The sequence below is a fragment of the Piliocolobus tephrosceles genome, chromosome 13, assembly GCF_002776525.5.
Source record: "Piliocolobus tephrosceles isolate RC106 chromosome 13, ASM277652v3, whole genome shotgun sequence".
NCBI classification, from domain to species: Eukaryota; Metazoa; Chordata; class Mammalia; order Primates; family Cercopithecidae; genus Piliocolobus; species Piliocolobus tephrosceles.
The window spans coordinates 43,883,066-43,896,476 of NC_045446.1; the positions used below are offsets into that span (position 1 = coordinate 43,883,066).

The 13,411-nt window shown below is 36.9% G+C and overlaps 1 protein-coding gene across 2 annotated transcripts in view; it reads right to left on the minus strand.

Moving 5' to 3' along the window:
* The window catches only part of PRMT3 (protein arginine methyltransferase 3), a 131,647-nt gene that overhangs the window by 91,378 nt on the left and 26,858 nt on the right, over window positions 1–13,411 (minus strand). The window contains exon 9 of one of the 2 annotated variants that reach the window (XM_023191503.2): window positions 10,542–10,663. The exons of the other annotated variant lie outside the window; for it this stretch is intronic. Within the exon in view, the coding sequence (XP_023047271.1) occupies window positions 10,542–10,663 (122 nt within the window). The remainder of the gene's footprint in view (window positions 1–10,541; window positions 10,664–13,411) is intronic. 2 annotated transcript variants of the gene reach the window in all.

Consider the following 13,411-nt stretch of genomic DNA (forward strand, 5'->3'; position numbering starts at 1 on the left):
GGCGTGGTGGCTCCTGCTTATAATACTAGCACCTTGAGAGGCCAAGATGGGAGGATTGCTTGAGCCCAGGAGTTCAAGACCAGCCTAGGCAACATAGGAAGAACTAGTCTCTACAAAAAATAAACAAATTAGGCAGGCATTGTGGCATGGGCCTGTGGTCCCAGCTACTTGAGAGGCAAGGTGGGAGGATCACTTGGGCCTGGGAGGTCAAGGCTGCAGTAAGACATGATTTTGCCACTGCACCCCAGCCTGGATGACAAAGTAAGACCCTGTCTCAAACAAACAAACAAACAAACAAAAATAATAATAAACTCTGATTAATTATGTATTCAGCATCTTGATACTTTTATCGTAATTTGTTTATAGCTTCTTTCTAATGTCTGTATTCATAAACATACACAAACATCACAAAAACAGTTTTGTTTCTTCATACCCCATTCTTATACTTTTCTTTTGATCATATTAGTGCATTGGCTAGGATCTCCTTTATGGTGTTGGATAGAAGAGGTGATGAAAGGTATCCTTGTCCTCCTATTCCTGAACTTAAAGAGAATGCTTTCACTGCTTCATCAAGATACTGGCTGTAGGTTTTGTTTTTATAGATACTCTGTATCGGCAGTCCCCGATCTTTTTGGCACCAGGGACCAGTTTCATGGAAGACAATCTTTCCATGGACCTGCGGGTGGGAGATGGTTTTGGGATGAAACTGCCACCTCAGATCATCAGGTATTAGATTCTTGTAAGGAATGCACAACCTAGATCCCTTGCATATGCAGTTCACAACAGCGTTAGCGTTTGCACTCCGTGAAAATCTAACACCCCCGTTGATCTGACAGGAGGCGGTGCTCAGGCGATAATGTTCACTCACCCACTGCTCACCTCCTGCTGTGTGGCCTGGTTCCTAACAGGACACTGACAGGTACTCGTCCACACCCTGTTCTTTATCATATTGGGACACTGCTTTCTAACTCTAGTTTGCTAACGGTTTTAAATACATAGATACACTGAATGGATACTAAATTTTATCAGACTTTTATACTGCATCTCTTGAGACACACTCAATAGATTTTTCTGATTTTCTCATATTTAACCATTCCTAGAATAAACTTTACTTCCCAATTTATTGCTCAGTTTTCCTTTATTTTTGAGACACAGTCTTGCTCTGTCACCCAGGCTAGAGTGCAGTGGCATGATCTCAGCTCACTGCAACCTCTGCTTCTAGGGTTCAAGTGATTCTCCTGCCTCAGCCTCCCAAATAGCCGGGATTACAGGCATGTGCAACCATGCCGGGCTAACTTTTGTACTTTTAGTAGAGATAGGGTTTCGCCATGTTGCTCAGGCTGGTCTCGAACTCCTGGCCTAAAGTAATCCACCCACCTTGACCTCCAAAAGTGTTGGAATTATAGGCGTGAGACACTGTGCCTGGCCCAGTTTTCCAATATTTTTATTAGGATTCTTGCATTTGTATTCATGAATGAGTGACTTGTGATTTTTGGTCCTACTGCCTTAGTGGAGTTTTAGTATAAAGGTTATACAGGCCTCATATAATGATGCTTGATTCTTGATAAAAATGATAATATAAGTACAAAGATTAATGAATGGGACCAGGACAACTGGGTCATCTAAATACAATACCAAGAAAAGGAATAAAAGTGGACCACCACTTCATACCATATACAAAAATCAATGCCTAAGTGTAAAAAGCACAATTATAAAGCATTTACAAGAATATACACCTCTATAACCTCAGTGAAGGTACAGATTCCTTACTCAACTCACAAACAGTGGCAACTATAAATAAGAATGTTGCCATATGAAAACTGAGAATTTCAATTCATCGAGAGATATTACAAAGAGGGTGAAAAGGCAAACACGAATGAGAGAAGACTTTCACATTACATAAAACCTATCAACAGTTCAAATCCAATATATATATATAGATTGCCTACAAATACACAAACAAGACACAACTCAAAAGAAACCTGAGCAAAAGGCATAAACAGATATTTCACAGAAAAAGGAAATCCAAATGGCTAACAATCACATAAAAAGGTGCTCAGTTTCATTAGTAATCAAAGAAACAAAAATTAAAATTGCAATGAGATACTGCTACATAAATGATTGGAAACATTTTTTAAAGGTGAATAATACCAACCAGAACTGCTACATACTATATGTATAAGATAAACTGGTATAACTACTTTGGAAAATAGTCTGGCAATATCTAGGAAATCTGAAGATATGTATACCCTAAGGACCACAGTTCTACTTGTAAGTATACACCCCCTAGATGTGTGCACCAGGGCACATGTAAAACCAGATCATAATAGAATTGTTCATAGTAGCCCATCTGATTGAGAAAGAGCAGTGGAGGTGGGTGGGATTCTGAATTGGTGGCAAAGTTCTCTTGGCCTGGGTAATGGTTACTATATGTTTAATCTCATTTGTTATTTATGGATACTTATGCATATTAAACATGTTTATTGATGTTTATTGATGTTTTATGTACTCATTTTACATGTTATATTTCATACAAAAAGTTTTAAAGAAATGCTTATGAGTTTTTTTTCAAAACAGTATTTAATAAAATTCTAATGAAACTGCTATAGTTGCTTGTTGCTTACTGAAATACTCATTAAAGCTTTACCAATGACAAACACTTCAAAGAAAACTGAAGGCAAGCTTCTTTTAAAAGAGAAAAATGTTCCCATTGCTTAAAAATATCTTCAGAATGGTTATGCTGAAACAAGATCTGTGTTCTGTAAGAGACCATCTGCTAGGCCTGTTTACTGTCTGCTACAAGTCATAATCCTATTTGCATCAGTAATTATTTGTTGTTCAAATATGACTATAACAAGAAAGATTATGATTTAAGGGAAAACACAGGAAAAAAGACAAAGCCTTATAATTCCCATCAGTTTTGTATTAAAACAGGTATCATCAACACAGATAACCTTTCATAAGACTGTTAATCACCACCTGATTTTTTCCATTCGTGAAAAAAAATATACAGATTTTACTTAGTTTTCTCAAGTGGCTACTCACTAAACCCTACTTCAATATAAGCCAAATGAATCTTTATCTTTGGAAACACCTACTGAAAAACTAGAATGATTCTAATGTAAAGAAATACGACGAGGTAATAAAAAGTATATCTTTAAGTAATTCTGTTAAATAATCCAATAAAAATGAAATTATCAACTTTTTCTGAGGGGAATTTTTGTTAGAACACATACGTTCCTATCTTATTTCCTATCTTAAAAGTAGCAATTTAACTTTCACTTCATGATACAGGGACATCATCATGATTAATTATCTTGTACGAAGCATACAGAGATAAAAGACACAGTCCATGCACTTAAGGGTATGGTCTAAGAGAGACAGAATAGTAAATAGGATTGGGGACTATGGAAGCTCATATGATAAATCTTTATCTAAGTGACATCTGAGCTTAGCCAGGAAAGGACACAGTATACACAAAGATGTGTATGGGTATGGGTAGAGGAGGATTGTGTGTGTGCACAACTGCCTCGTGTGTGTGTGCGTGACAGAGAGAGAGAGAAGCAAATTTAAAGAACTTTGAACAGTTTAGTATGACTAGAGCAACAAGAGATAGTATACAGTGACATAGTTGGGGGATATTTAGAGGTAATGCTAAGACTTATCTTTAAGTCTAGATTTTACTTAAAGATAATGAAGAGTCATTTCAGGATCTTTGGAACAAGAAATACGGGATTAAATTTTCAATCTACGTTTTCCCTACATGATTTAGGTAAAAGATATGTTCTATGTTCTTTTTTTTTTTTTTTTTTTTGAGACGGAGTCTCCCTCTGTCGCCCAGGCTGGAGTGCAGTGGCCAGATCTCAGCTCACTGCAAGCTCCGCCTTCCGGGTTTACTCCATTCTCCTGCCTCAGCCTCCTGAGTAGCTGGGACTACAGGCGCCTGCCACCTCACCCGGCTAGTTTTTTTGTATTTTTTAGTAGAGACGGGGTTTCACTGGGTTAGCCAGGATGGTCTCAATCTCCTGACCTTGTGATCCGCCCGTCTCGGCCTCCCAAAGTGCTGGGATTACAGGCTTGAGCCACTGCACCCGGCCAAGATATGGTCTATGTTCTAAGGAAGAAGATGGTCTAGCGGGGAGACAGACAAGCAAGCAACAGATAGTACATGTGAGTTCATACAATGAATACCTAATCAAATGTATTTAAAGTTAGTGATAAAACACATGTAAAGTTCACCTAGAATATATGGATGATAGCTTATGGGGGAGAAGAAGGGAATATCCTAATAGATATAAAAGATACAATATATACTATTCATTTACTTTCATTTCAATATATCATCGATGTATACATATTTATTTTTCTTTTGCTCCCTAAACACAGTGAAATGACAATAATATAAAATGTAAGACACGGATAAATACATGGAGATTTTGGAAGGGAATACCAAAGAACCAAAGAATCTCATAATTTACTTGAGAGAAAAAACGGAATGAAATTATATTGGTAAATCTGTGAAGAAAGACCTAGTACTCAGTGCACACATCAGCGAGCATGATAGTGGACGTGGAGCCATTCTTCACAACACAAACCACTGGAGTCAAGAGGTATACAACGTGGGAGTGATAAAGGGACTAAAACATTACTGGGGTAACTGTAAACTGACCAGTCTCCATCTATCCCCTCAGAGATAAAACCTATACCAGTTACTTTTATTAAAATATCTAGTCCTTCATTAATAAATGTCAACAAAAAGCAAGAATTCTTAAACATATGAAGCTGGAGGCAGATTTACACACATCCCACAAGGAATGAACTACCAAGAAGGTATGGGACATAGACCTGGAACCATAACAAAGCTATTCTATGAGCTGCTCCCTCCCAAATGTATCATCTTTATTAACAAATGTGTAGCTGCGGAATTACTAACACTGAGGACATTTATTGTTTGAAATTAGCAATAACTCAGTTCTAATAAAGTGAAAAAAGATAAAAACAGTCATCTGGAATCTATCGGAAACAATGGGGTTGCAGGCTTTGGTGATAATGATTTACCTAGCTTTGAATATATGATGTCCTGAATCTTAAAAATTGATTAATTAATTCATTCATTGAATAAGTACTTACACTGAATGCCTAGGATGTGCTGGGTCCCCTTCCTGGTAATTGGGACACATCAATGAATGAAAAAAAGAAAAATTTCTGCCACACCACGGGGAGCTGATATTTCGGTAAAGTTTACATTTCTATGGATTTCATCTTTGTGACCTAAGGCTTTTGAGAGTGGCAAGAAATATACCAAAATGTTGATAGTGGTCTCTGATAATAGAATCACATGTAATTTATCCTCTTTCATCTTCCCAATACAAAAATATCTTTTTCCCCCCCTTTCTTCCTTTTTATTTAAAGTAGAGGAGAATCAAGTGAGGAAATCAGTCTGGCTGCACTACAGAGAACAGAGGAGAGTGGTGGGAGGCAAAGACAAACAACTGGTCCAGTTAAGTGCAGATGCATTAGTTCAGGTGAGAGATCTAAGAATGTAAAGTAACGCATGAGAAACATCATGGATAGACGAGAGACACATTTGAGAAACATTAAGGATACTCAACAGGACTCTGTCTCCAACAGGTATGTTGGGTAAAGGGGAAGAAAATGTCAAGTATGAAGGCCAAGTTTACAACTTGGAAAAAATGAGTGAATGTAGCAGATCTGTTTTGTTTTACTCAGTTCTTGCTTAGATCTCTATAGCCATGGCAAAGATTCTTGATCAAACTCTAAGAACAAGAATGCCTAGGTCACTCATATGATTGCAGAATAATGATGATACTCCATTTACCTGAAGCAATAGGTTTAGATGAAGCAAGTTGACGACATGTTTAAAGTAAACATAAAGATTCATCATGCACACTGGTTACCTGGTTTGGGTATATACCATGGCTGGTCACATGGTGGAAATATGCCTACTTGACCCACTAGCTTTAAGAACTACAGTCTCTAAGACTCAAGCAAATTTCCCTAGGTAGAGACATCTCACGTGTGCCTCTGAGGTATGAAGTTGGGGAGTAAATCTCTTGTGTAACTCTTGTGTAAAAAGAGAGAGATACCTTGGAAGTCTGCCTGTGACCTCTTTGCCTGTGGGTATCTTTTTCCTGCTGTTTCTGCCCTATACCCTTTTCTGTAATCTTAGCTGTGAGTATAGCTTTATACTGAATTGTGTGAGTTCTTCCAGTAAATCACTGAACTAGTGGGTGCTCATGGAATGTACAGCATAAAGACAGAACCACTGAGGTGAATCAGAAATTAAGGGGGCTTCGGGGTTTACTAGGAAATACATGGAGGAAATAAATTTAATTTCCCTGTAAGGTGTCTTGATCACCTGCATGACCTTCACCAGAGCTCTATGGCTTTTGAAGAACAAATTTTTTAAAAAACTATTTTAGCCTCATCAGTGGTTCAAATTTCTCTTTGGCTTTAATTCACATTTCTGTTATTTCTATTAAATTTAGAAACAAAATATGAAGTAGCATCCCTTATTTCAAGAATTTTTGCTGGTGTATTTTGTAATCCTTTTCCAAAATACACACACACATACAGACACACACACACACACACACACACCCCACCACCACCACCATCTTCAAAATCATTACCTTAAGATACTTTACTTCTACTCAAAAACCTTAACTAAGCATCTATTATATGTATCAGACACTTTGTTAGGTGTTAGGGATAAAAAGATGAGGATAAATCTCCTGTCCTCATGTCTAGAGAAGGACACCTACATAAACATGACAATAAATCAAAATATTCTCTAGACTTTCCTTAATGTTTCCTTTCTAACAGTATTCTAGATACAGGCAATATAAAAGATTGCATCTTTAATGTCATACTGAGACTGAGTGTACTGCATTGTGGCCATATGATGGATCAACCTTCTAAAAACTCTTCTGCAGTAACATCTGAAAGTCTGAATAATGAGCTATTTCCTAGCTGTGTCAATGAGAAACCAAAGGCAGCCAAGACAATGGTAAAAATATTAAACAGAAGCTACCTGTGCTTCCTGAGGGTAATAAACACAGTATACAATTGTCTGGCAACTGAATAGCTTTGCTATCCTTAGGTAAGTTTATGTTGCTGAAATGATCTTTCACTGCAGAGTCCAAAGTATGACAGCAAGAATAAGAAACAATTTCTCATTCTCTTCCATATCTCACTTTAAGACCTATTTGCCCTTACTAACATAACATCTCAGAAAATCTATATTGTTTTATTCATGTCTGCAACCTCAGAAGAGCCAGCCTAATCCTTAAAGCCTGATATACTGTCAGTTTACAATAATAACCAAAATGTATCCTATTCTAAACTCATTTCTTTAGAAATGCTAGATCACCTTTTTAAATAAAAAGGAGATAAAAATTGTTAGTAGTAGTATTTATTATTTTTTTGGTAAAGACAGTTCTTGCTATCTTGCCCAGGTTGGTCTTAAACTCCTGGTCTCAAGGGATCCTCCTACCTCAGCCTACCAAAGTGCTGGGATTACAAGTGTTTAAGCCACCATGCCTAGCCAAAAATTATTTTAAACATAATCCAAGGATTGTCAAGTTGCATGTGTTTGAAAGAATAAAAGACTGTATATTTTAAAAATATCTATCTTTTAGAATTTAAAGTGCCTTTTATAGATGTAGGCTTGTGGAGTTTAACAGAAGATATTCTGCTGTATATAGACTTCTGACAGAGAAAAGGGCCTCAGAAGGGATAAGGACAACTTAGAGCCTGCTAACCAGAAGAGCTGTTTTCACTGACTGATGTTACAGAAAGCTCCAATAAGCAAGAACAGACAAGTATCAGAGAAGTTGAGAACAGAGTTCAAGAGAGGTAAGTGAGTACAGAGTATGACTAAAGTTTGACGTTTTATGGTATAAGAGAATAGAGATTGTGAAATAGAAAGAAGACAAAAAAGTGAGTCACATTTTGACAAGATAGCTGCAATAAATGTCCTAAATGAAATATAACCACCCAAACATAAAATATTATTTGAGGCATTGATGCCAAGCCAAGCATATGACCACTACTAATAATTAACATGATTATCAGACACTGTATACCCTAGCACTAAATATTAATATTATAAACGATGAATTTTAGGTATAATCATTATATAATCATGTTTCTACAAAGACAATGGGAATCAGGACTTCTGTAAAATAAAATGAAACAGTGTATTATAATTCCTTTCCATTTCTTTCACAGAGTTGAGAAATTAAAATGAGAGCACATCTAGTCCCATGCTATAGGAAAAAAAACTGACTAATTCATAAATATACTTGAAATTCTAATAGAAATAGCTGTCATAAGACTAGAAATTCTAGTAGAAATAGCTCATCATAATTTTACTATCAACAATAAAATTTTGAGAATTCTTCTAAAACAATCTCTTCTTTGGGACAGTGGTTCTCATATTTGTTTGGATGGCAATGAATAAGCAATTGAGGGTACTTTCTATGGAACCCCCAAAATGACCATGTTGTACTTAATGGTATCATAAGAACTAGAAAAGGCTTGACTAGATATCTATCGATATGTAAGTATGTGCAATTCTATAATTGCAATTGCAACGTGTGTGTGTGTGTGTGTGTGTGTGTGTGTGTGTGTATCCCAATACAAAAATCACAACCACAAACCATTATCTACGAAAACCCTAACAAGTTCAGGGCAATTTTTCCATTAACACTGATTTGGTATTTGTTAATAATAACCATAGCTAATGCTCCAAATATTTAACATGTGGCAGGCATTAGGCCAAACTGATTTATATGTATATCTCACTTATAACTTACGCATCTCAAAATATTTACTACGTGCTGGGCAATAGGCCAAACTGATTTATATATACGTATTACTTATAACTTATGCATCTTACTTACAACCACAAACGAAACTTGTAAGTTTCGTTTGACAGTGAAACAACTGAGATTTCTAACACGTTAGATGTACTTTAATTCAAGTTCCAAGTACTAGTTAAATGGTAGAGTGAGGACTCCATCCCAAGCTTGATTCAAACTTGTTCTTCTAACCGTAACACTATCCTTCTAGTTACAAAATAAAATCTAAACAACTTTAAATATTTTATATAATATTTAAATTTTTAAACTAATCAGAAAAGATCAACATTAATCAAATCTTTAAAATTTTTTTTGGAGAAAGTGTCTTGCTCTGTAACCCAAGCTGAAGTGCGGTGGCACGATCATGGCTCGCTGCAGCCTCTACCTCCCCAGGTCAATCAATCCTCCTGTCTCAGTCTCCCAAGTAGGTGGGATTACAGGCATGCACCACCATGCCTGGCTAATTTTAAAACATATTTTATAGAGGACAGAGTGAACTCGTGGGCTCAAGCAATCCTTTCACCTCAGCCTCCCAAAGTGCTGGGATTACAGACATGAGCCACCATGCCCGGCTAACATTAATCAATCTTAAGAGTGGAACAGCAGTGTAAGTTGAAGAATCACTTAAAAGTTACTATGAGAAGCCTCCTATTGATTACGTATTCTGGAAATGACTCCTAAGTTCCAAATGTAAGGTGCTTTTGTTAAGCACATAGGGAAAGAAATTCAGTTGTGTCAGCTGGATTTCAAATAAAGGCCTTCTTACTAGGTCATAAGCCAACTATAAAATCAACCCAGCTAAATACTCAAAAGACAGAGAGTTTTAGAGAATAAAAGTTTTAGGGGGTAATAAACTAAATCCACTCTGCCTTGTTTTTAGCAACTTTGGAATTTACTTAATTTGAAGGAGGTACATGGACTAGTGTTGTCACAAAAGAAAAAGACAAATAACTCTTAGTCTTTAGTATAATTGGTATTTGCTAAAGAAAATACTACTAACATATAATAAATATATTAGTAAGTAGGGAGTCCTGTCAGTATTACCCTAAGTATCAAGTTTTTAATTTCACATTATTAGAATTAGCATATTTATAGCCATAGTCAGAAAGCCAGAGAACTATATAAAAATAATCCTCATCAATGTGAACTGTGAAAAGATTATTCAGCAGCATAGCTCAAATGTGTCTAGCTCAATTCAACTTAAAACCTTATTATTCTGGGGCCGGGCGCGGTGGCTCAAGCCTGTAATCCCAGCACTTTGGGAGGCCGAGACGGGCGGATCACGAGGTCAGGAGATCGAGACCATCCTGGCTAACACGGTGAAACCCCGTCTCTACTAAAAATACAAAAAATTAGCCGGGCGAGGTGGTGGGCGCCTGTGGTCCCAGCCACTCGGGAGGCTGAGGCAGGAGAATGGCGTGAACCCAGGAGGCAGAGGTTGCGGTGAGCTGAGATCCGGCCACTGCACTCTAGCCTGGGCGACAGAGCAAGACTCCGTCTCAAAAAAAAAAAAAAAAATCTTATTATTCTGGAGTGAATTTTTACTGAAAGACAAATGTCATTAGTCTGCCTTAGACAGCTACTAAAGACAAGAAAATCATTAAATAATCATTAAATTTTAAAATAAACTTAAATGAAGCATTAAACTATATGTACCTTATAATATCCATTGCCTGGTAAAGTATTTCGGATTGATCAACTCCAAGAACCTTCTTCGCCCCAGCTTTAGCAGCAAACATAGAGAGAATTCCAGTCCCACACCCAACATCCAAAACTACCTGGGGTAATTAAAAAAAAAAAAAAAAAAAGAGATGTTATCAAAAAGGTCTCTATATTCAATTCTATTCATATATTATGATCTTTCTGGCTAGGAAAAGATCACAATATAAACTTTAAACTGGCTAGGCGCGGTGGCTCACGCCTGTCATCCCAGCACTTTGGGAGGCTGAGGCAGGCAGATCACCTCAGGTCAGGAGTTTGAGACCAGCCTGATCAACATGGAGAAACCCTGTCTCTACTAAAAATACAAAATTAGCTGGGCAAGGTGGCACATGCTTGTAATCCCAGCTACTCGGAAGGCTGAGGCAGGAGAATCTCTCGAACCTGGGAGGTGGAGGTTGCGGTGAGCCAAGATCACGCCATTGCACTCCAGCCTGGGCAACAAGAGAGAAACTCCATCTCAAAACAAAAAAAAATTTAAACTAAGCAAATACGGTAATTTCTATTTGGGAAAACTGAAGATATCATTACTATGAGCTGTTTTAAATTAATAACAGTATAGTTGGCTATAGTCTATTGTAATCAGACCCAACAATGCTTAATTTAAGAGATTTTATATAAAAAAAATTATATCTACAGATTTAAGAGAGAATTATTGTTTTTAATTTCCCTATTGTACGTATATTCTATTTTAGGCTCAGTAATTCTACATTTTAACAGAAATAAATTTCTTCAAGTTTGAGTGGCAGGAATTAATTTAAGCAGGATGGCTTGACCCAATACAATTTGAAAAGGGTTATAAAGTAATCAAGGATACGGAATATCACTATATCCTTCCCACTCCCAAAATCAAATATTCAGCCCATTTTAACAAGAAAGTGCAATGAAAACAAGTTAGCTGTCAAAATTCAGTAACTTGAGAGTTTAAGTTGCAAACTTAATTCTTGGTGAAAGAAAAGTATTTATTAGAACCAAAAGTTTCAAGATGCTATTGGGGGTAAGTGGGGAGCAATTATTTAAATCAAGAATTTAACATGGTTTTCCCTGGAATATAATGAAGCCTGCTTAGTTCATAGTAAAAACAAAAACAAGTCACCAAGGAAACGCATTTAGCAAAATCCTTCTAGGTACACTATTCTGTGAAATTACTGAAAACTAGTGCTTTAAATCTTTCACTATCAATGGCCTAAAAAATCATATATATTTGTCCCAAAATAGGAAATTATTTCAGTGCCCTCATACTGTAAGTATTCACTAAGCATTATTATGTACCAGGAATTGATTTCAGTGATGGGGGTATAGCAACAAACAAGACCAAATCCCTGTCTTAATGGCACATACAATCTTGTGAGAGAGACAAAGAATATAAAATAAGGTCAAGTAGTAAGAAAAATCAAGTAGAGTAGAGGTTAGAGCAGGGGAGAGAAGATACACTCTTTTACCATTCTAGTTAGGTCTGAGAATACCTCTCTGATACATGTGAGCAGAGAACTGAATAAAGGAGGGTGTCATGCAAAGATCTAGGAGAAGAGCATTTTAGTCAGGAGGATATTAAATGCAAGACACAACATTCCAGGCAAAGCCAAGATAGCCAGTGTGGCTGAACTGGGTTCAGAAAGAGGTCACTTGGAGGTGGAGGCAGGGGTCAGATCACAGAGTGCCTTGGATTTTCCTCTGAGTAATGAGAAACTATCCTAAGAAAAATAAAACTAGAATTAAGAATCGATGATACTGAACACTAATTTTTTTTCTCACTAGGCAACAGAATTACGGTTTAACTATCAGGTATATTTCCTATGCTTTAAAAAAAATTTTATGCATATTACAATTCAATATGTGTTTTTCCTTCTTTTACACAAATGATAGCTTATTATACCCACTGTGTTACATATATTTTTTTAACAATATAATTTATTTATTTATTTATTTATTTTATTATACTTTAAGTTCTAGGGTACATGTGCATAACGTGCAGGTTACATATGTATACATGTGCCATGTTGGTGTGCTGCACCCATCAACTCATCAGCACCCATCAATTCATCATTTATATCAGGTATAACTCCCCAATGCAATCCCTCCCCCCTCCCCCCTCCCCATGATAGGCCCCATTGTGTGATGTTCCCCTTCCCGAGTCCAAGTGAGCTCATTGTTCAGTTCCCACCTATGAGTGAGAACATGCGGTGTTTGGTTTTCTCTTCTTGTGATAGTTTGCTAAGAATGATGGTTTCCAGCTGCATCCATGTCTCTACAAAGGACGCAAACTCATCCTTTTTTATGGCTGCATAGTATTCCATGGTGTATATGTGCCACATTTTCTTAATCCAGTCTGTCACTGATGGACATTTGGGTTGATTCCAAGTCTTTGCTATTGTGAATAGTGCCGCAATAAACATACGTGTGCATGTGTCTTTGTAGTAGCATAATTTATAATCCTTTGGGTATATACCCAGTAGTGGGATGGCTGGGTCATATGGTACATCTAGTTCTAGATCCTTGAGGAATCGCCATACTGTTTTCCATAATGGTTGAACTAGTTTACAATCCCACCAACAGTGTAAAAGTGTTCCTATTTCTCCACATCCTCTCCAACACCTGTTGTTTCCTGATTTTTTAATGATTGCCATTCTAACTGGTGTGAGATGGTATCTCATTGTGGTTTTGATTTGCATTTCTCTGATGGCCAGTGATGATGAGCATTTTTTCATGTGTCTGTTGGCTGTATGAATGTCTTCTTTTGAGAAATGTCTGTTCATATCCTTTCCCCACTTTTGGATGGGGTTGTTTGTTTTTTTCTTGTATATTTG